General features: G+C 45.7%; 1 protein-coding gene across 1 annotated transcript; it reads left to right on the top strand.

The window, feature by feature from the left end:
• The first annotated feature begins 5,021 nt into the window (after window positions 1-5,021).
• LOC123125684 (uncharacterized) lies at window positions 5,022-7,468 on the top strand. Its single transcript, XM_044546157.1, has 2 exons — window positions 5,022-5,320; window positions 7,095-7,468. Exons 1-2 carry the CDS (start codon window positions 5,068-5,070, stop codon window positions 7,157-7,159), a joined length of 318 nt encoding a protein of 105 aa, XP_044402092.1. The 5' UTR covers window positions 5,022-5,067; the 3' UTR covers window positions 7,160-7,468.
• The last annotated feature ends 13,368 nt before the right edge of the window (window positions 7,469-20,836 follow it).

The raw sequence follows: 20,836 nt of genomic DNA, 5'->3' as shown, positions 1-20,836 counted from the left end.
AATAACGCTCACTGTCCATCCAGAGGCAGCATCGATCGGCTTCAGTTAGCAGCTGTAGCGAAGGAATCACTCAGGTTCAGTTAACAGCAAGGGATCGATCGATCGCTCGGGTTCAGTAACGCGTAGCCTGCAGTGCAATCGCTCGGGTTCAGTTAGAGCCCAATGCCTCGCTCGGGTTCAGTTAGAGCGCAACGCCTCGCACACACACGCGTACGTATGAGAGATACGCGCATCGCTCGGCCCCCGACCACCCACCGTAACCGGGAACTCCCCGATATTTTCCTTGCCCTCACTTCTACCACGGGTTTTTCCGTCATGGACGGCCTAAAGAATGTAATGCAGCTACGTCTCCGGCCCGCCCAGGATGAAAAGCCCATTTTCTGTCATGATTTTTTGTCATAGAAGTAGGAACCCACCACATCTATGATGATACTGGGTTTTGTCACAATTATCGTCATAGAAGTGTCATAAGTATGACAGGAAAAAAATTCGTTCGGCCCAAAATATCACGGATGTGTCTTTTTTGGTAGTGAGTGGCATCCTCGGAAGAGGGGTTATTTACCACATCAATAGTTGAAGATATTGCAACTTCAGAAGCAGTAGAGCATTCAACAATAGAGATAGTATTGTCACGCTCAAGACATTTTAAGCAAGGTGGCACAAAATCTTCCTGAGCGGAACAGATCTGTTGAGCGAGTAGTAAATCATTTTCCTTTTGAAGATCTTCATGAGACGCTCTCAGTTTCTCTAGATCTTGTTTCCTTAGAAGATAATCATAGGATAGCTTCTCATGAGTAGCTGAGAGGGTTTCATGACGACTTTCAAGTTCCTCACACTTAACACGAAGATTTTTTATGTCTTCGGTCAAGGACTAAGTTTGATTCATTTCCTCGTCCAACAGGACCTCGCTTTTGTCTAGCAATTTTTGAATATTTTCCATTGATGTTTGTTGTGCAATTTTAGCAAGAGTTTTATAGCTGGGTTTGGATTCACATCAGAGTCATCTTCACTAGAGGTCTGAAAGTAAGCATCGTTCAATTTTACCTTAGCACCTCTTGCCATGAAGCAGTAGGTGGGAGTAGATTCGTCGTCATCATTAGCTTCAGCGTCAGCGACGTGGCCATTGTCTTCACTGTTGAAGATGGACTTGGCGACGAATGCCAAAGCTAGAGCTAGACTAGCAACTCCAGAATTAGTGTCCTTCTCAGACTCTACCTCTGCCTCCTCAGAAGCATACTCATCCTCGGAATCCATTTCCTTGCCAATGAAAGCACGTGCCTTGCCAGATGAGCTCTTCTTGTGAGTTGAAGACTTTGAAGAAGACATTGAAGATTCTTCTTCTTATCGTCAGAGTCATATTCCTTGCTCTTCTTCTTTTTCTTGGCTTCCTTTTCCCATTGAGGACATTCAGATATGTAGTGACCTGTCTTCTTGCATTTGTGGCAGGTTCTCTTCTTGTAGTCACGAGTGGAAGCCTCGGCATTCTTGGAGCTGGAGTTTGACGACTTTCCGAAGTGATTCTTCTTGGAGAACTTTTGGAACTTTCGCACAAGCATTTGTAGCTCTTTGCCTATGTCTTCAGTATTATCAGAACTGCAGTCGGATTCTTTAGATGAGGATACATCCTTTGCCTTCAAGGAGATCGGCCATAGTTGGTACCATAGATAGCTCTCTTCTCAGATAGCTGGAACTCATGTGTGTTGAGCCTCTCAAGTATGTCAGGCGGATCGAGATCTTTGAAGTCAGGACGTTCTTGGATCAATAGTGATAGGGTGTCAAATGAGTTGTCTAGTGATCTAAATAGCTTCTTCACGACTTTGTGCTTGGTAATCTCAGTGGCCCAAGTGCGTGAAGTTCATTTGTGATATCAGTGATCCGGTCGAAGATGAGCTGGACATTCTCATTATCATTCCTCTTGAATCGGTTGAAGAGATTGCGAAGCACATCGATTCTTGAGTCTTTTTGAGTTGAGACGCCTTCGTTGACCTTGGATAGCATGTCCCAGACCAGCTTCGCAGACTCCAGTGCACTCACATGACCATACTGCCCTTTGGTCAGGTGACCACAGATTATGTTCTTGGTAGTTGAGTCCAGTTGCGCGAACCTCTTGACGTCAGCAGCGGTGACACCTTCACCGACTTTGGGAACGCCAGTCTTGACGACATACCAGAGGTCGTTGTCAATGGCTTCAAGATGCATATGCATCTTATTCTTCCGGTAGGGGTAATTGTTGGAAATATGCCCTAGAGGCAATAATAAAATGGTTATTATTGTATTTCCTTGTTCATGATAATTGTCTATTGTTCATGCTATAATTGTATTAACTGGAAACCGTAATACATGTGTGAATACATAGACCACAACATGTCCCTAGTAAGCCTCTAGTTGACTAGCTCGTTGATCAATAGATGGTTATGGTTTCCTGACCATGGACATTGGATGTCATTGATAACGGGATCACATCATTAGGAGAATGATGTGATGGACAAGACCCAATCCTAAGCATAGCACAAGATCGTGTAGTTCGTTTGCTAAGAGCTTTTCTAATGTCATGTATCATTTCCTTAGACCATGAGATTGTGCAACTCCCGGATACCGTAGGAATGCTTTGGGTGTACCAAACGTCACAACGTAACTGGGTGGCTATAAAGGTGCATTACAGGTATCTCCGAAAGTGTCGGTTGGGTTGGCACGAATCGAGACTGGGATTTGTCACTCCGTATGACGGAGAGGTATCTCTGGGCCCACTCGGTAATGCATCATCATAATGAGCTCAATGTGAATAAGTAGTTAGTCACGGGATCATGCACTACGGAACGAGTAAAGAGACTTGCTGGTAACGAGATTGAACAAGGTATAGGGATACCGACGATCGAATCTCGGGCAAGTAACATACCGATAGACAAAGGGAATTGTATACGGGATTGATTGAATCCCCGACATCGTGGTTCATCCGATGAGATCATCGTGGAACATGTGGGAGCCAACATGGGTATCCAGATCCCGCTGTTGGTTATTGGCCGGAGAACGTCTCGGTCATGTCTGCATGGTTCCCGAACCCGTAGGGTCTACACACTTAAGGTTCGGTGACGCTAGAGTTGTTATGGGAAATAGTATGTGGTTACCGAAGGTTGTTCGGAGTCCCGGATGAGATCCCGGACATGACGAGGAGCTCCGGAATGGTCCGGAGGTGAAGATCGGTATATTGGACGAAGGGTATTGGAATCCGGAATTGTTCCGGGGGTACCAGGCTATGGCCAGCATGTCCGAAAGGGGTTTCGGAGGCCCTGGCAAGCGTTGGGGGCCTTATGGGCCAAGGGGAAGGGGTAAACCAGCCCACTAAGGGGCTGTGCGCCCCTCCCAACCCCTCTCACGTAACCAGGAGAGGTGGGGGCGCCACCCCTAGGGTAGCCGCCCCTCCCGGCTTGGGGGGCAAGTTTCCTAGGGGTGGGGGCGCCCAAACCCATCTAGGGTTTCCCCTGGCCGCCGCCTCCTCCTCTAGATCCATCTAGAGGGGCCGGCCCCCTCTCCCCTTCCCCCTATATATAGTGAGAGGGTGGGAGGGCAGCCACACCCTTCCCTTGGCGCAGCCCCTTCCTCCTCATACATCTCCTCCTCCTCCATAGTGCTTAGCGAAGCTCTGCCGGAGAACCACGAGCTCCTCTCCCTCAACTTCTCCTCTCCCCTTGCTGGATCAAGAAGGAGAAGACGTCCCCGGGCTGTACGTGTCTTGAACGCGGAGGCGCCGTCCGTTCGGTGCTAGATCGGATCTTCCGCGATTTGAATCGCCGCGAGTACGACTCCATCAACCGCGTTCTTGTAACGCTTCCGCTTAGCGATCTTCAAGGGTATGAAGATGCACTCCCTCTCTCTCGTTGCTAGCATCTCCTAGATTGATCTTGGTGACACGTAGGAAAATTTTGAATTATTGCTACGTTCCCCAACAGTAATCAGTGCCATCGAAGACGGGGCACGCAGCGGAGACCTTGATTATCCCTGTAGTCGACGTAGCTAAACTCCAGATGGTTAAACCGAATCACACAGAAAAAGGGAGCACCTTGCACTGATACCAATTAAAAGTGATAGTTATCAATTAGAAGGGGTGAAGTGATAGAACCAGTTGCTTGACGAAGACAAGGATTTGGTAGACCAATTCCAGTTGTTGTGACAAATGTACGTGTGGTTAGGGAGGCTGAGATTGAACTCAGAAGACCGCGTCTTCACCTTATTACCCTTGAGCTAATTAAAGACACTTAGTCCTCGCCCAACCACTCTGGTAAGTCTTCAAGATAGACTTCCAAACCTTCACAGATCTCGTTCACCGGCGATCCACAATGACTCTGGGATCCTCAGAACGCGACGCCTAACTGTAACACCCATGTGTAATGATGCTACAGTAACCCCTGGGGTTAATTTAATCATTTTGCTAAACAAGTGTTTGATCATCATTGTCTCCTATCTCTTTCAAATTCCAGTTGTATTCAATTTCAAATTCTGAGTTAAATTCAAAATTGCTCAAACATAAAAACTAAAATGTTCATCATGTGCCAAATAATCCATAACTAATATTGGTAGTGAACCAAAAAAAATTCAAAGTGTTTAAGTGCACTAAACTATTTAAAATAGTGGCTAAAACAATAGATTAAATGCCTTTCTAAATTATAAAAGTTGCAAACTATTTCAAAAGCCTCGCAATCTTTTTCTGGCAGTGCCAATTACTGCAATGTAATTATGTGGCCAAATCCCACATTTTACAGAATCCTTTTGGCAGCTCAAATATTGCAAAGCATTTTCTGTAATAAGAAAAAAGCAAAAGAAAAGAAAAGGGAGAAATGAGAGAGAGCCCCCCTGCCTCACCTGGGCTTCGACCCACCCCAGCTGGCCCTACCCCCCGGGTCGTCTTCCCTGTTTGACCGACCCCGTCGCTACAGGGGCGTGGTTGCCCCGGACCGTCTCGTCGGCATCGAGGTGGATAAGCCTCCACGACGCCTCGAATCCCCTCACCTACCGCCACTCCCACTTCCCCCTCGGCCTCTCCACCTCGCCCCTCTCCTCTCCCCTGTAGACATGGCTCCGCCTCGGACGCCGGGGCCGGTCGTGCCCGACGCGCCCCGCCCCGCCTCGTCATGGCCACCCGACGCCCTCGCCTCCCTGACGTCCTCCTCTTCTTCTTCGGCAAGCCACACGGACCGGAGCCACTGGAATGTTGCCACACCGTCGCCTTCGCCGATCCCCTCCGCCTCGGCCACCATCTCGTCGTCAATCCGCCTCGGCGACTCCGGCCACCTCGAGCCGTCCCCGGGCCTTCTCTGCAATGACAGTGAGCCCCGCTCCTCCTCCCCCCTCTCCATTAGCTCTCCGTGCCCCGTAGCTAACTGCCGCCGTAGTCGTGGCTCGCCGCCGCCCCGCTCTATCGCCGCCGTGGCTACCGCTGCCGCAGCCTGCGCCCGAGGCCACCATCGTGCTCCTGGTGCTCCCAGGAGCACCACGCACACACGCACACCCCCTCACGTGCCCCCTAGCGCTGCCCCGACGAGCCCCGATGTCGCCCGCCGCTCGCGAGCTCGCTGTCGTCGCCATAGTGCCCCTCGGCGGCCGTCACCACCACCAGTCGTCGTAGCTCGACTCGCGTGTCCAAATGCACCACCACACGCGCCCTCTGGCGCCTCGTAGCGCGGTTCCGACGAGCACCCGACTCCGGCCTCCGCCCCTGCTCGCCGCCGGCGTTGTCTCCGGCCAAGTCCTCCATGCCACCACCCCCACTCGACGCGGCTTGGTCTCCATGTTCGAACGGACCAAGCCACGGGTCCGGAGGCCCCCTGCAGCGTCGTCCTGGTCATCGCGAGTGGCCCCCATTGGCCCTTTGACCAGTTGACTTCGATCAACGGTGCTGAGTGGGCAACCCCCAGTCGCTGACATGTGGCCCCCACACGTTAATTAATCTATTTTTGATAAATAATTAAACTGTTAACTTAATCTTTTAAATTAACTAGTCACTGAAAGGTGGCCCAGTAGTTTAATTAACTAGATTTAGATTGGGACGATTACACTTTTGCCCTTAGTTGTGCCAGCCCGTGGGTTTTGCACTTACTTTTTGGCTCTGCTAAGTTTTGCACTTAGATTTGTCTCTGAGGTCGTCTAAGTGCCCTTTGACCGTTTGACCAATACTTTAAAAATTCATAACAAATTCATACGAACTCATAAAAATGCAAATAAGACATCAAAATGTTCAAAAAAACAATACCTTTATGTGCTTGCCATTTGCGTGAAGGAAAAAAGTGTTGTTTAAACAACCCAAGGTTATTAATGTTATTAACATTATTAAAAATAAAAAGGTCTACAAAATACTTTTTGCATGAATAAAAATTACAGGCAAATAAGGTGATGTTTTGTGACCATTCTGATATCTTATTTGCATTTTTGTGAGATTAGATCAACTTGTTATGAAATTTCAAAATAAAGGTCAAATTTGTTTGAAAATTCATAACAAGTTGACATGAACTTAGAAAAAGGCAAATAAGATATCAGGATGTTCAGAAAACATAACCTACATTTGTAATTAATTTGTATTCATAAAAAAGTATTGTTTATACCTTTATTATTAATAATGTTAATTACATTAACGACCTCGGGTTGTTTAAACTTTACTTTTTTCCTTCACACAAATGGCATGCACATAAAGGTATCGTTTTTCTGAACATTTTCATATCTTATTTTCATGTTTATGGATTCATTTGAACTAGCAGGGTCACCCCGCGCATTTGCGCGGCTAGGTTTTTTATAAGTCGATATTTTCATGTTTATTGTGCACCATATTGATTTTAAAGGCATTTTAGAGGATGTTCTCCTTTTATGGTTAAGTAAAGAATATGTTTAGCATTGTTGTTGAACATAATAATGTACTTACACAATCCATTTTATCCTTTTTAGTGTCTATTTTACCTCTACTTTTGTAGCAATTATATTTAGAAGATTCTAAATTAAGCCCATCATAAAGTTTAAGAACCACAAACTGAGCATGGATATAGAAAGCCATTTAATAAGTTATACATACTTATTTTCTCGAGCAATGATTTTTATTTTGTTGTGTGCAGCTCATTATGACTTCTACTACACTAAACGTGTTTTCATGTACTTCTCAAACACGTGTGATTACTGACCTATTCGATGGTGAGCTGCGTTGAAAGCCTTCCTACTATTGTTGTTCAGTTGATACCGAGCTTGCTGATGAACTATTGCCTTGAAGGATTGTGCCTGATTTTGAAACATGTAAAAGGATCTCAATATTTTGTAGACCATACATATGGGATTGTGCATTTCCAACAGAAAAACAACAGAATTTATGTAATTGTCATTTTTTATTGTAAACGTCCCAAATGTGATCGTGCATCAGGCAGGCAAGATAATAGTTCATGTAGTATAAAGTGTAGTACTTGTCACCGAGATTTGACGCATTTATTACTTTCTAGAGGAGTGACCCGCGCATTTTTATGGCTAGATTCACACTGTATATTGTTGTATCCTGGATTATTTTTCTCTATCCTTTTCATTTTGACACAAATTATATGGCATACAAATATACTGTAGTCAAAAGCAAGTCTCAAGGAAATATGGCCGGACTATTGAGTGCACCGTAGTTTCTTGATAAAATACCTTGTTATGTGAGGCCGGATGCAAAGCCATACATAGACTTCTCTACCGATTTTCATATTTCCCCTCTACGACCAACTCCCCATCCCTTGTTATGCAACTTTGTACCAATATATCTTGTTATGCAATTCCCTATCCCTTGTTATGCAATTCCCCTCCAATAACTATATCTAAACATGAATAGCTTCTAGATATACCAAATGTTCTCTTGTTCCGCCCACATATATCACTGGTCGCATTCCTAGTTGCCTTCAAAGCTTATTCGTCTTGATCGTGTCCTTCATGTTTTCGTGTCAATTATTTTTATATATTTTTTAATATAGGTTCCCAAGTACTAATTACATATTTTTTCCATGAGAATTTGCATGCCACAAATGTGTGTGTGCACAAATATATCATCTTCCATCGGAGTGATCATCTATTCATTTTTTACATTACTATGGTTTGAATTACAAAAAAAAATACATTTCAAGCGCCACGTACGTCTCACTCATGTTTACGTGCCGGCGTCAATGGTGGTGTCAGCGTTATAAGAGTCGTGTGTGACTGTTACGCTTTCCAGTTTTTTCTAACATGTGTGCCTGAACAGTTTGTTGTCCTTACTATTGGACACTGGTGCAACTATCGCGTGTCATATTATTAAATATAAATTTCTATAATTAGGATCCACCATATAATTAATGGTGGAGGTAATAAATATATGTCGATGGATACTTGCGGCTCATGTCGCGAGTAGGATTTGTATTTACCTAATATATGTGGAGGTAATATGAGTTCTAGATTTCCTATATATCATACTATTGTTTTTTATTTTGACACGATCTTAATGGATAACTTTGGCAATTGTTAATACATATGTTTTCATATATAAAATTATAAATGCTAGTATAATTTGAAAAATATTTCATGAATAAAATGGTATTAGTTTTACTTGACCAATCTGACTATCTAAATCAATGCTCTATAATATTTGTGCTTCGTTCAATCTTATTACAATCCACTAAAATTAAATGGATCAATCGCCTTCTGTAGATTTAAAATACTTAATTTTCGTAAATTTCTTGTGACATACCTCCGTATACTCAATTTGTTTTTAGTTTCCCTGGCTCACTCAAATGGCCAAGAGGACGCATATAGAATTTTATTTTATTTTGAGACAAAGAGAACGCATATAGTTGCTATGCCCAATAGGCAGCTCATAATGTATCTCCTGGTCCAACACAACATGTATCCGTAGTTATGCATAAGGCCGGGCCTAATTATTGGCTAGAACTGGTTTGGCGGGGGTTCAGGCAAGTCGTATTGTGATCGGACACGTCTTTTTTATGAGCGCTCGGATTCCTTTATTGCTGGCAGCCGTGCCTTCCTCTAAAAAGCTGTGTTTCCCTTTTGTTTAGCTGTTGGCTGCCTTGTTTTTTTTTTCTTTGCAGCTGTTGGCCGCCGTACTTGCCTATGTCAACTTACGTTCATGTGTGCTTGCCTCAACGTACGTTCATGTGTGCTTGCCGTGGACAGACCTCTTTATTAATAGAAAACGTATATACTTGGATGAGAGACGTGTCAAACTATTTTTACATGATATGTCAAATTGTTTGTACATGACTATATTTGTATGTAACGTTGCATCTTTAAATCTGAACCATTAATCTACAAAATTGACGATCGAGATCATTTAATATATGTGGATGAACGTGATGGCTTGTTTGCCTATTTTATGAGCGCTCGGACTCCTTTATTTCTGGCAGCCGTGCCTTCCTCTAAAAAGCTGTGTTTCCCTTTTGTTTAGCTGTTGGCTGCCTTGTTTTTTTTTCTTTGCAGCTGTTGGCCGCCGTACTTGCCTATGTCAACGTACGTTCATGTGTGCTTGCCTCAACGTACGTTCATGTGTGCTTGCATATGGATGAACCGGCCGTGTCGAGCAGTGCGCGGAATCGTAATCTGCCTCGTGGCCATAACCCGGCGGGTGGCGGTGTTGATGCTCAGAACATGGTGGATCATGGTAGGGCACGTCGAGAAGCCGAGTTAGCGGCGCAGTACGCGGCCCGTCAGCTTACTCCAGTTTGTCCAACAACTTCGGTGGAACCAGGAGTTACTTCCAGTTCTTTGGGGGTGTCGTGCCTCGTCCCGGCCTTACGTAATGTACGGCTGCCCAAGGATTTCAAGGGTCCACGTAAGGTGCCCAATTACACTGCCGACTTATCCCCTGAGTCATGGGTTGAAAGCTATGAGATGGCGATGGAGATGCTGGATGTGGATGATGCGGCATGTGCTAAATATTTCACCATGATGTTGGAGGGAACTGCTCGCACTTGGTTAAAAAACTTGCCCGCTAACTCCATTGGGTCATGGGCCAAGTCAAGAGCCCGGTTTATCCAGAATTTCAAGGACACGTGCAAGCACCCATGTCAATCATGGACCTAGCTTCCTGTGTGCAAGAGGAAGGAGAATCAACAACCCATTGGATGCGCCGGGTTTCAGAAATTTTGAATTCATCGGACCGCATCAACGCTGATACAGCAGTTTTAACATTGGAAGGCAATTGTCGGTTCGCACCTTTGAAATTGAAGTTGGGACGGCTCAAACGTCACTGCAATGACATGGGGACGCTTATGGCAGCTCTGGTTAAGTATGCCGACTCTGATAGTACCAAGGACCCTGAGTCTGACGATGAGAAGCCGGGAAAGGGAAAGAAGAGCGGCAGTACCAAGGGGCAGCAGCATAACCCGGCGGGTCATGGAAACAGTGGTAAGCGTAAAGCGGATAATAGCTTAGATTTTGTGGCTAACACCAACACGCAGGATAATAGTCAGCGTCGTAAGGGTAAACCGCCCCGGCGGGGTCGAGGATCAGGTCCCAATCTTGAGCGCCTGTTAAACCAGCCTTGCCCAAAGCACGGGTCGCGAGAAAGGCCAGCCACGCACCTCTGGAAGGATTGCTTTATCATGCGGGAGTTCAAAAATTCGGATCTTTTCCGATATGATCATGGACCGTTCGGTGGTTCAGGGCCCGGTTCTCATGGGCCGGGTTACAGTGGAGGCAGTTCTGGCTCAGGATTTCAAGGTAATCAAAGTGGACATGGCAATCAAGGCAGTCAGGACAACCAGGGTGGTTATAATCACCAGGGGAGTCAGCAGCAGCAGCAATCGGGTTACCAGAGCAACCCAAAGCAGTTGAACAGTGGGCAATATCATGTATTCACCACTAGCTTGTGCAAACGCGAACAGAAGCTTCATAAAAGGGTCGTGAACTCCATTGAACTGGCAGTGCCCCGTTACTTGCGCTGGTCTGAACAGCCCATTGTGTGGAGTCGAGAGGATCATCCGCCCCGGGTTGATAATCTGGGTCATCTGGCATTGGTGGTGGCGCCTCAAGTTGGAGAGTATAAGTTTACCAAGGTGCTCATGGATGGAGGGAGTAGTATCAATATCCTCTACTATGAAACCTTTCGTCGCATGGGGTTGACAGATAAAAATCTTAAACCATCAAACACTGTTTTCCATGGTGTGGTGCCTGGTAAATCGGCGTATCCAGTAGGAAAGATAGCTCTGGAGGTTGCTTTTGGAGATGAGCATGATTCAAGATCAGAGACCTTGACCTTTGAAGTGGTAAAAATCAAGAGCCCTTATCATGCCTTGTTTGGACGGCGGACTTATGCTAAGTTCATGGCAAGGCCCTATTATGTTTATCTTCAGCTCAAGATGCCAGGTCATAAGGGGACCATCACAGTACATGGGAGTCGTAAGATCGCTTTGGAATGTGAAGAAGGTGACGCGGCCTATACTGAGTCGGTTTGTGCAACAAAGGAGTTGAAGTTCTACAAATACAATGTTGATCCAGCGGATATGACTTCTTTGAAGAAGCCAACTACAGAGAATGATCCGGCCTTGAAGTTTAAATCGGCTGATGAGACTAAGTTGGTTGATTTTGTTCCTGGCGATTCATCCCAGCAGTTTAGCATCAGCGCTAACTTGGATCCGAAATAGGAAAGCGTGCTCATCGAGTTCATCCGTGAGAACCGGGACATCTTTGCATGGAAACCTTCTAACATGCCAGGTGTACCGAGGGAACTCGCTGAGCACACTCTTAATATTGATCCCAAGTTTAAACCGGTCAAGCAGTTTCTCCGCCGCTTCAATGAAGAAAGACGCAAGGCCATTGGTGAGGAGGTAGCCAGGCTCTTGGTGGCTAGGTTTATCATTGAAGTGTTTCATCCTGAGTGGTTGGCTAATCCGGTGCTAGTACTTAAGAAGAACGGCACTTGGCGTATGTGTGTGGACTATACAGATTTGAACAAGGCTTGTCCGGCAGATCCTTTTGCTCTCCCTCGTATTGATCAAATCATTGATGCTACGGCGGGTTGTGAGCGTTTGAGCTTTCTGGATGCTTATTCTGGTTATCATCAGATCAAAATGGCAGTTAAGGACCAGGAGAAGACAACTTTTATAACTCCCTTTGTAGCCTTCTGCTATGTGTCTATGCCTTTTGGGCTTAAGAGTGCCCAGGCGACTTACCAACGCTGTGTGCAAAATTGTCTTCGTGATCAGATTGGGCGCAATGTTCATGCCTATGTGGATGATATTGTGGTGAAGTCCAGAAAAGAGGAGACATTGATAGATGATTTGAAGGAGACTTTTGATAGCCTCTGGGTTTATAAGATGATGCTTAATCCGACCAAGTGTGTCTTTGGTGTACCGGCGGGCAAGCTCTTGGGTTTCCTGGTGTCTAACAGGGGCATTGAAGCTAATCCGGAGAAGATCAAGGCTATTACTTCGCTGGCTAAACCGAAGTGTATCAATGATGTTCAATGCTTGGCAGGCCGGATTGCCGCCTTAAGCCGGTTTATCAGTCACCTTGGGGAGAAAGCCATCCCTTTGTATCAGATGCTGAAGAAGACGGATGACTTCATCTGGAGTGATGCCGCCAACGAAGCATTTGAGGATCTAAAGCGCCAGCTAGCTGAGCCGCCTATCCTTGCTGCTCCCGTTGATAAAGAACCCTAGTTATTATATGTGGCTGCTAATGCCCGGGCTATTAGTGTGGCTATTGTGGTGGAGCGCAAGGAGGCTGGAAAGGAGTATCTAGTTCAACGGCCGGTTTATTATATCAGTGAGGTGCTTATTGAGTCCAAACAGAGGTATCCACATTGGCAGAAGCTGGTGTATGGAGTTTTCATGGCAAGCCGGAAGCTTAAACAGTATTTCCAGGGTCATCCTATCACTGTGGTCAGCTCTGCCCCTTTGGGGGATATAATCCAAAATAGGGAAGCAACTGGCCGGGTTGCCAAGTGGGCTATTGAGCTCGGACCTCATGGGTTAAAGTATATGCCTCGGACGGCAATCAAATCTCAGGCACTTGTGGATTTCATCAATGACTGGACAGAGTTACAAGCGCCAGAAGAGAAGCCGGATCATACTTATTGGACTATTCATTTTGATGGGTCCAGGCAATTGGAGGGCTCGGGGGCTGGAGTCGTATTAACTTCCCCACGAGGTGATAAGTTTTGTTATGTTCTCCGTTTAATGTTCCCTTGCACTAACAATGCAGCTGAGTATGAGGCTTTACTTTACGGTCTTCGAATGGCTAAGGAGATGAATTTAAGCCGGGTTAACTGCTTTGGTGACTCGGACCTGGTGGCTCAACAAGTGTCTGGTACTTGGGATTCCAAGGACCCGCTCATGGCAGCATATCGTCGAGAGGTGGATATGGTTGCTGGTAACTTCAAAGGTCATCAGGTTGACCATGTGGACCGACGAAAGAACGAAGAAGCAGACGCTTTAAGCCATTTGGGTTCCCAACGTAAACCTGTTCCACCCAATGTTTTCCAGGATGTTTTACATAACCCGTCGGTCAAGCTGCCTACAGAGGAGGATTTGGTTGTTCCTGATCCGGAGGCTCAGCTGGTGGCGGCCCTCCATGTCATCCCAGATTGGACGGTCCCATATTTGGCGTATATGAACCGGGGCGAGTTACCGGAGGATGAAACTTTGGCCAGGCAGATAATCCGGCGGTCCAAGTCAATGATCATTATCCATGGAGAATTACATCATTGCAGTGTGACAGGGGCGTTTCAGCGTTGTGTGTCTCCTGAAGAAGGCCGTGAGATTTTGCGTGAAATCCACGAAGGAGATTGTGGTCACCATGTCGGTTCAAAATCTCTGGTAGCCAAGGCTTTTCGTCACGGTTTCTATTAGCTGACGGCTCATGCTGATGCTGAGGACTTGGTGAAAAAGTGTGATGGCTGTCAGAAATTCTCACTGTGTGCTCATGTACCGGGTCAAGAGTTGAGGATGATTCCAATCACTTGGCCGTTTGCAACTTGGGGGCTGGATATGGTTGGGCCCTTTAAGAGATCTAAGGATAAGAAGACCCACCTTCTGGTGGTGGTTGATAAGTTTACTAAGTGGGTGGAGGCAGAGCCCGTCAGTAAGTGTGATGCAGCTACGGCAGTTCAATTCATCAAGAAGGTGATTTCCGGTTTGGCTTTCCACACAGCATTATAACTGATAATGGCACTAATTTGTCCAAGGGTGCTACGAAAGAATTTTGTCAACGTGAGCACATCCGGCTTGACGTCTCATCGGTGGCTCACCCCCAGTCCAATGGTCAAGCAGAGAGAGCCAATCAAGAAATCCTGAGAGGCATCAAGCCCCGGCTCATGGTTCCTTTACAGCGGACGCCGGGTTGTTGGGTGGACGAATTACCTTCTATGTTATGGAGCATCAATACCACGCCCAACAGATCTACGGGTTACACGCCTTTTTTCATGGTTTACGGAGCAGAGGCAGTTCTCCCTAGTGACATCCGTCACGACTCGCCTCGTGTGGCGGCTTATGTTGAAGCTGACAATGAGAAGGCATGACAGGAAGCACTTGACCTGTTAGATGAGGAGCGTGACATGGCAGCAGCTCGTTCGGAGATTTACCAGCAAGATCTGCGTCGCTATCACAGCCGCCGGGTTAGAACCAGAACTTTTCAAGAAGGCGATCTGGTGCTCCGACTCATCCAGGATCAGACTGATATGCACAAGTTATCCCCGCCTTGGGAAGGGCCCTTTGTGGTCAGCAAGAATCTGCATAACGGGTCATACTACCTTATCGATGTTCGAGAGCACAAAGGCTCATGTAAATCGGAGGAGGAGACCAACCGGCCGTGGAATATCGCTCATCTTCGGCCTTACTATACTTGAGCCACAGGCTCTTCTTATGTACATAGTTACGACAATGTATATATTATAGTCAAGTTAATAAACCGGAGCCTCAGCTAAAGCGGGGTTTCTGTTGTTTTTCTTCAATCATGTGTGGTGACATGGGGGCTTCTGTTTATAAAGCGGAATATTGTTTGCCCATTGATCCGGCTTATACATCCACATATATAAAAAATCACTTGGGGGCTTGGTCGTATCCGAACCATAAGCTACACCTCTTGATCGGCGTAAGGCCACCAGGGAAATCACTTGGGGGCTTGGTCGTATTCGAACCATAGCTACACCTCTTGATCGGCGTAAGGCCACCAGGGAAATCACTTGGGGGCTTGGTCGTATTTGAACCATAGCTACACCTCTTGATCGGCTTAAAGCCAAAAGGAAATAACTTAGGGGCCAAAGAGAGTGTTGCAAAGGCACAACTCAAACATAGGCACCCACTGAGCACAGCTCAAAATATTGCTTGGGGGCTCTTTGCTTCTCAAATAACAAAGAGTCTACACCCTTGTAATAGGCTATCAAGCCAGGCTTGGAAGCCAGGTGTATTCACCTAAAACCCCGGGTTATCCTGCCTTCTTTAAGTAAGCCACTCCGTCTAGGTAATCCTGGTATGACCCGCCGAACGTTTGACAAGTCAATCTCATAGACCCTGAACTTGTCAAAGTTAAAACGATGATTGGTTAATGTGAGGTCCATCTTAAAAGGCTTTGTAAAATGGTTTAACTCAGTGGCCTGGCAGCCCATGAAAAGCCTCGATTTTTGGCCTGGCAGCCCATGAAAAGCCTCGCGTGTTCTTATGCTTTTATTTGCCAAGTATTTTCTCCTTTGATGAGATTTGTAATATTTTATGATAATCCGGTGTTTATGGACCCGGCTTGGCTTTCAACTACAAGTTGTCAGTACATGATCAGTTATAATCCGGCGTTATTGACCCGGTCTGGTTTCGACTACAAGTCGCCAGTGCTATATGGATAATCTGGTGTTTATTACAACCCGGTACGGTTTTATCATCAACCGGCACAATATGGAAGGAGTTATCAGTACTCAATATTGGGGTTATCACCCTTACTACAAATAGTTGGTAAACCAACGATGTGATTCAATGTCACAGGTATCATCTATTTTCATATTTGATTATTTTCAAATACAGCCTTGGTTATAAACCCTGGTTATATATTTGGGCATCATGACCCGTCCGGCGGTAAACCGCCAGGACACTTTCAACTTCTTGTATGTAGGAACAGCTTGAATAAACCGTTATGGATTATGAACATAATATATCCTAAGCATGGCGGATTAACAGTGTCAAGCAAAATAAATATGCACGATGGCATAGTAGACCAAGTGTTCGAACTAGCCTATTACAAGGCGCTTTAATGCCCAAAAGAATAATTGTTTTCGGCAAGTGTTGCAGTACGCAGAAGGCTAAACCGGTCTCCGGATCATGACTCGTCACCAGGCTGACTTGACGGCTGTGGATCATCTTGCCCCGGTTCATCCTCCTCCTCTCTACCCAGTGGCTGGAAGTTAATGGTTGCCCAATCGATCCCAGTTAGGGCTTGGAATACAGCTTCATTGCTTATAAGTGTGGACGGTTCAACGTCAAGGGCATAAGTATGCTTACGGATTGGCGGGATAAGATTCTGAGCGACAGGAGTTGGTGCAGCAACCCGTTTGTTGTTGATGTCATAAATCGCATGATAGTGTGAAAGATCAGTTTCTTCAGCCAATTGGCAAGACAGTGGACGCATTTCCCTGGTTATGGCTCGAAGGTCATCATTGCCAAAATCTGATCCATCTTCCCTTAAGCTTGGTTAGCCTTTACCGACATCCACCGGATCAAGATCAGGCACCCATGCTTTAGCCCGGGTTAGCGCGGTCAGAGCACCTGCCCTTGCAGCCGATCTTTTTAACTCTTCAAACCGGGCAGGCAGCATTGACAACCTTTCTAAAGTTTCCTTGATTAAGGTTGGGGGCGGCTTGTTATGAGAAGTAGTGCATATGATCCGTTGCGCGCTAGTATATAATTGCTCTATAAGAATATAGGCAGCCTTCAATTTCTTCTGCATGTCAGAGCCCAGATGGGTAATGCGAGTTCCTGCATCATTACGAGCATCAGTAAACCGGCAACTACTGGGATAATATATGTTGAAGACTTAAAGCGAGGATATTAACCAAACACAGCAGTGGTCATGGCATTTATCTGCCACTTTAAACCAGTTAGCTCTTCTGCCACCGGTTTAAGGGCTACTTCTGCATCCTCAGCTCTCTTTTGCAACGTGATTATCTCTATGTCCCAATCTGCCCGTTCCTTCTTGAAATCTTCCTTCAGCTTCTCCATGGCTGCTAAGGCACTGGTCAGTTCCTCTTTGGCTTTGGAGGTTTCTGCCTGCTGGGACTTGATGTTTTCTTGAAGATCAGCGTTTTGGGCTTCCTTTTTGCTCAGCTCAGCCTATAAGAGACAGACATATCAGGAGTTGGCAGTGCATATTTGAAGTACCAAGCACATAACAAGTTATACACTTGGTACTTGGGGGCTAATGCCTATTTGCTCGTTATCAGAAATTTTTTCAAGTACCAAGCACAATACAAGTATTATTCTTGGCACTTGGGGGCTAATGTATATTTGCTTGGAGTAAACATTGGTAAAAGTCCCGGTTCAGCTTGAAAAGATAAACCGGCCCTTGGGGACTACACAGTCGAAAGTGACAAGGTTATTATTTTAAAGTCCCGGTTCATCTTAATAAGTTAAACCGGCCCTTGGGGGCTACGCAAACAACGTTGAGGTATTCTTAAGTCGCGGTTTAGATTGATATCATAAACCGGCCCTTGGGGGCTACTGGAGTTGATATTTGGATACAAGAGAAAAACAGGTATGCAGAGTTAAGCAGTAGTTACCTCATATCGTTCTTTCATCAAGTTCACTAAGCCGGCTTCATAGTCGCGACTTGTGTACAGACGGTTCAAGAAGCCAGAATGGATGTCTTGGGCATTGAGATGGGCGTATCTTGATAATTCTGCATTCCACTTGCCTTTGCTCATAGCAAAAAGCTCTTCCTTGGCACTATGCTTTGACAAAGCAACAGGATTACCAGGGGCGGTGTGGCCAAAGCCAGTAATCATCACATCATCTGCCTTGTCATCCATAGCCTTGACTGGGCTTGACGGTTTATCAGCGGCGCGGACTGGGCTTGACGGTTTATCAGTGGCTCGGACCGGGCTTGTCGTTTTATCAGCATGGCCCATTGGATCAACTTCCACTTGTTCAACAACAATGTCATAATCTTGCGGTGGCGGATCATTAAGCATGACGTCAGCATTTGTTCCTTCCGGGTCTGGAGTTTTTTCCGGTTCAATAGCCACATTATTGTCAGCCGGTTTATTTAACCGGGCCTTCTTGCTGGGTCTAGGCTTGGCACTTAGGAGAACAAACATAAAGGTCAATACATCGGGCGACTATAATATATTAAGGATAAAATTAAAACATAACTCACCCAGGAACCGTCTTGAGTGGTGGAATTTGTGTGGCCGTTGACTCGCCAGAGGATGAATGAGGTGTTCTCTGATAATTCGAATCAGACGGATTAAGAGGCTGTCGGAAACAACCCGCCTTGGGGTAAAAAGTATCAGGAATATAAGAGACCTCTGATCGATGTTTCCGGACTGGAGTATTCGGTAAACCGGCGGAGGTAACTACCTGGCCGCTGTGCCGGGTTGTGCGGCGAGCTTCTTGTTGCTGCTTCTTCAAAAGAAAGTTTGGGTCCAAGTGAGCTAGGGGGTGAGAAAATCTTACTTTCCGGTTTGCTTGATGGATTTTCTATGTTGGCAGAGGATTTGAATCGGAGGAAAGGATAATTACCTCTACATCGTCAGCATGGCTACCTTCAGCATCATCCTGATAATAGTCATTGTCAATGAGGTGTATGAAAAATGAACCAAGAGAGTGAAGTTCTACCTCTGAATCCGTATTATCCAGATCATCATCAACGTTTGCGTCAGATGGTTCAGCATTTTTCTTCTTGGCAGGTTTTTTGATAACCTTTGTTTTGGGGCGAGGTGTCTTCGTCGGTTTATCTTGTGATTTCTTTTTCCAGAACAGATCATCGTCCTGTCAAAAGTTGTTGAAAGATATAAGGGGAGATTATAAGGGTCGGATTAAAAGTAAGAGTTATGCAATTCTTACAGCTGGCGGTTTATTGAAAACACAGAAGGGACTAAGCCCTGTTTTGCTGCAGACAGCCACCGGTTCATCCAATATCTTTTTCACAGCTTCTGTAATTTCAGCATCAGTTAGCTGAATGTTGATATGCCGTTGAGGATCTTGTAAGTTCCTGTATATTCACACATTAAACCGGGGCGACGGCTTAAGGACAGAATGCTCCAAGATATCCAGCAGCGAACAAAGTCAATGCCTGTTAAACCGTTCGCAACAAAGGCTCTGAGCTTGGAGAGTTGAGATGCATAGTTGGACCGTTCCTTTGCAGTCAGCCGTTGAGGGAATGGATGTGTATTGGTAAGCCGGTGAGCACGATAACCCGGCAGAGGATTTTCTTCAATGGGAGACGTATCTCGGCAATAGAACCAAGTCTGGTTCCAATCTTTGGGATGAGTATGATGTTTAGCGTGAGGAAAACTGACATCTTTCCTTTTTTGAATTGAAACCCCGCCAAGTTCAGTATTGGGCCCATCTGTAAATTCAGTACGGCGGTTCAGATAGAAGAAATCTCTGAACAGTTCAACCGTGGGTTCTTCCTGCAGATAAGCTTCGCAGAACACTTGAAAGTTGCAGATATTGGACACAGAGTTGGGCCCAATATCTTGAGGGTGGAGTTGGAAGCTAGCAAGCACATCACGGAAATTTTTTGATCCGGGGGGACTGAACCCACAACCCAGGTGATCAATGAATACAATCACTTCTCCATCCTTGGGTTCAGGAGGATTTTCTGGACCGGGGGCCCTCCAGTGTATGACATCTTTCTTTGCTAAGGCGCCGGTTGCAACGCATCCATTCAGTTTTTCTTCAGTAACCCGGGAGGGACCCAGTTACAAGCAGAAAATTGCTTGGCCATTTCAATGAAAAGCTGGAAAAAGATTAATGCCGGTTAAGATTCATGACTGACAAGTATAAAGCGACGCAAGATCAGAAGGAGAAAACATGAGGTGTATACACATTGTTAAACCGGAGTCTGATATTAAAAAGTTAAAGGAATCGGCGGTTTAAAAGAGGGCTAATGGTACTTGCCGGATTATCATTTTATAAAATTTAAACCGCCTATGCAGGTACGGAAGGTACAGATCTAAAATAACTATGTGATGGAAAAACAGGTTTCATAATTTGGCGTTGCAAATTTGGATCTACCGTGTGACAGAAAATGGAAAAATATTCAGGGTTAAATATTCTGATACTTGAACAGTCGAGGATTCAGATGGGAATTTCTACTTAAAGAGAGATGCATTAGCGGAAATGAAGGATCATGGCCATCTTTATACAAGATAAGCATCAAAGTTTAGATCAAGAACTGTGGCGCAGATATGAACAGGGAAGAATAGCTTCGAGCTTCGATGAACACCAAAACCCTAATGGCGGATCTAGGGCAAGGAAAAGGGAAACTTACTGATGCTGACGGAACAGCGGGAGAGCGCCGCGTTTCTCTGGTGCGTTCAGGTTGATGCAGCGGCCGGAGTTGAGGTCGAGGGCGGAGCTTGACGACGACGGCCGCACGTGAGGGTTAGGTCGGCACAAGGAAGAAGAAGAAGTGAGAACGCATGGGGGGGGAATGAAAAGGACCCCCCAGTCTTATTTATAAGGCGAAGGGATAAGTGACAGGCGCGAAAATCAAGGAGCCCAAAAGTTGGATATGTGACAGAGCTATTGCCTCGATTGTCGGAGGCTCATTAATGAAGGTGAGATATATACAATTTTTAATAACAGGTGACGTCATGGCGGTTTATTACAATCTTGGAAGATGACGTCATGGCGGATTA

The sequence above is a fragment of the Triticum aestivum genome, chromosome 5D (assembly GCF_018294505.1).
Source record: "Triticum aestivum cultivar Chinese Spring chromosome 5D, IWGSC CS RefSeq v2.1, whole genome shotgun sequence".
Lineage (NCBI taxonomy): Eukaryota > Viridiplantae > Streptophyta > Magnoliopsida > Poales > Poaceae > Triticum > Triticum aestivum.
Note: the sequence above shows the minus strand (reverse complement) of the source record. Positions and strands in the feature narration are given on the sequence as shown.

Coding starts and splice junctions, on each gene's coding strand:
- LOC123125684 (XM_044546157.1), top strand. CDS start 5,068: ATGGCTCCGCCTCGGACGCCGGGGCCGGTCGTGCCCGACGCGCCCCGC. Junction 5,321..7,094: donor GGGCCTTCTCTGCAATGACA/GTGAGCCCCGCT, acceptor TGTTGTGTGCAG/CTCATTATGACTTCTACTAC.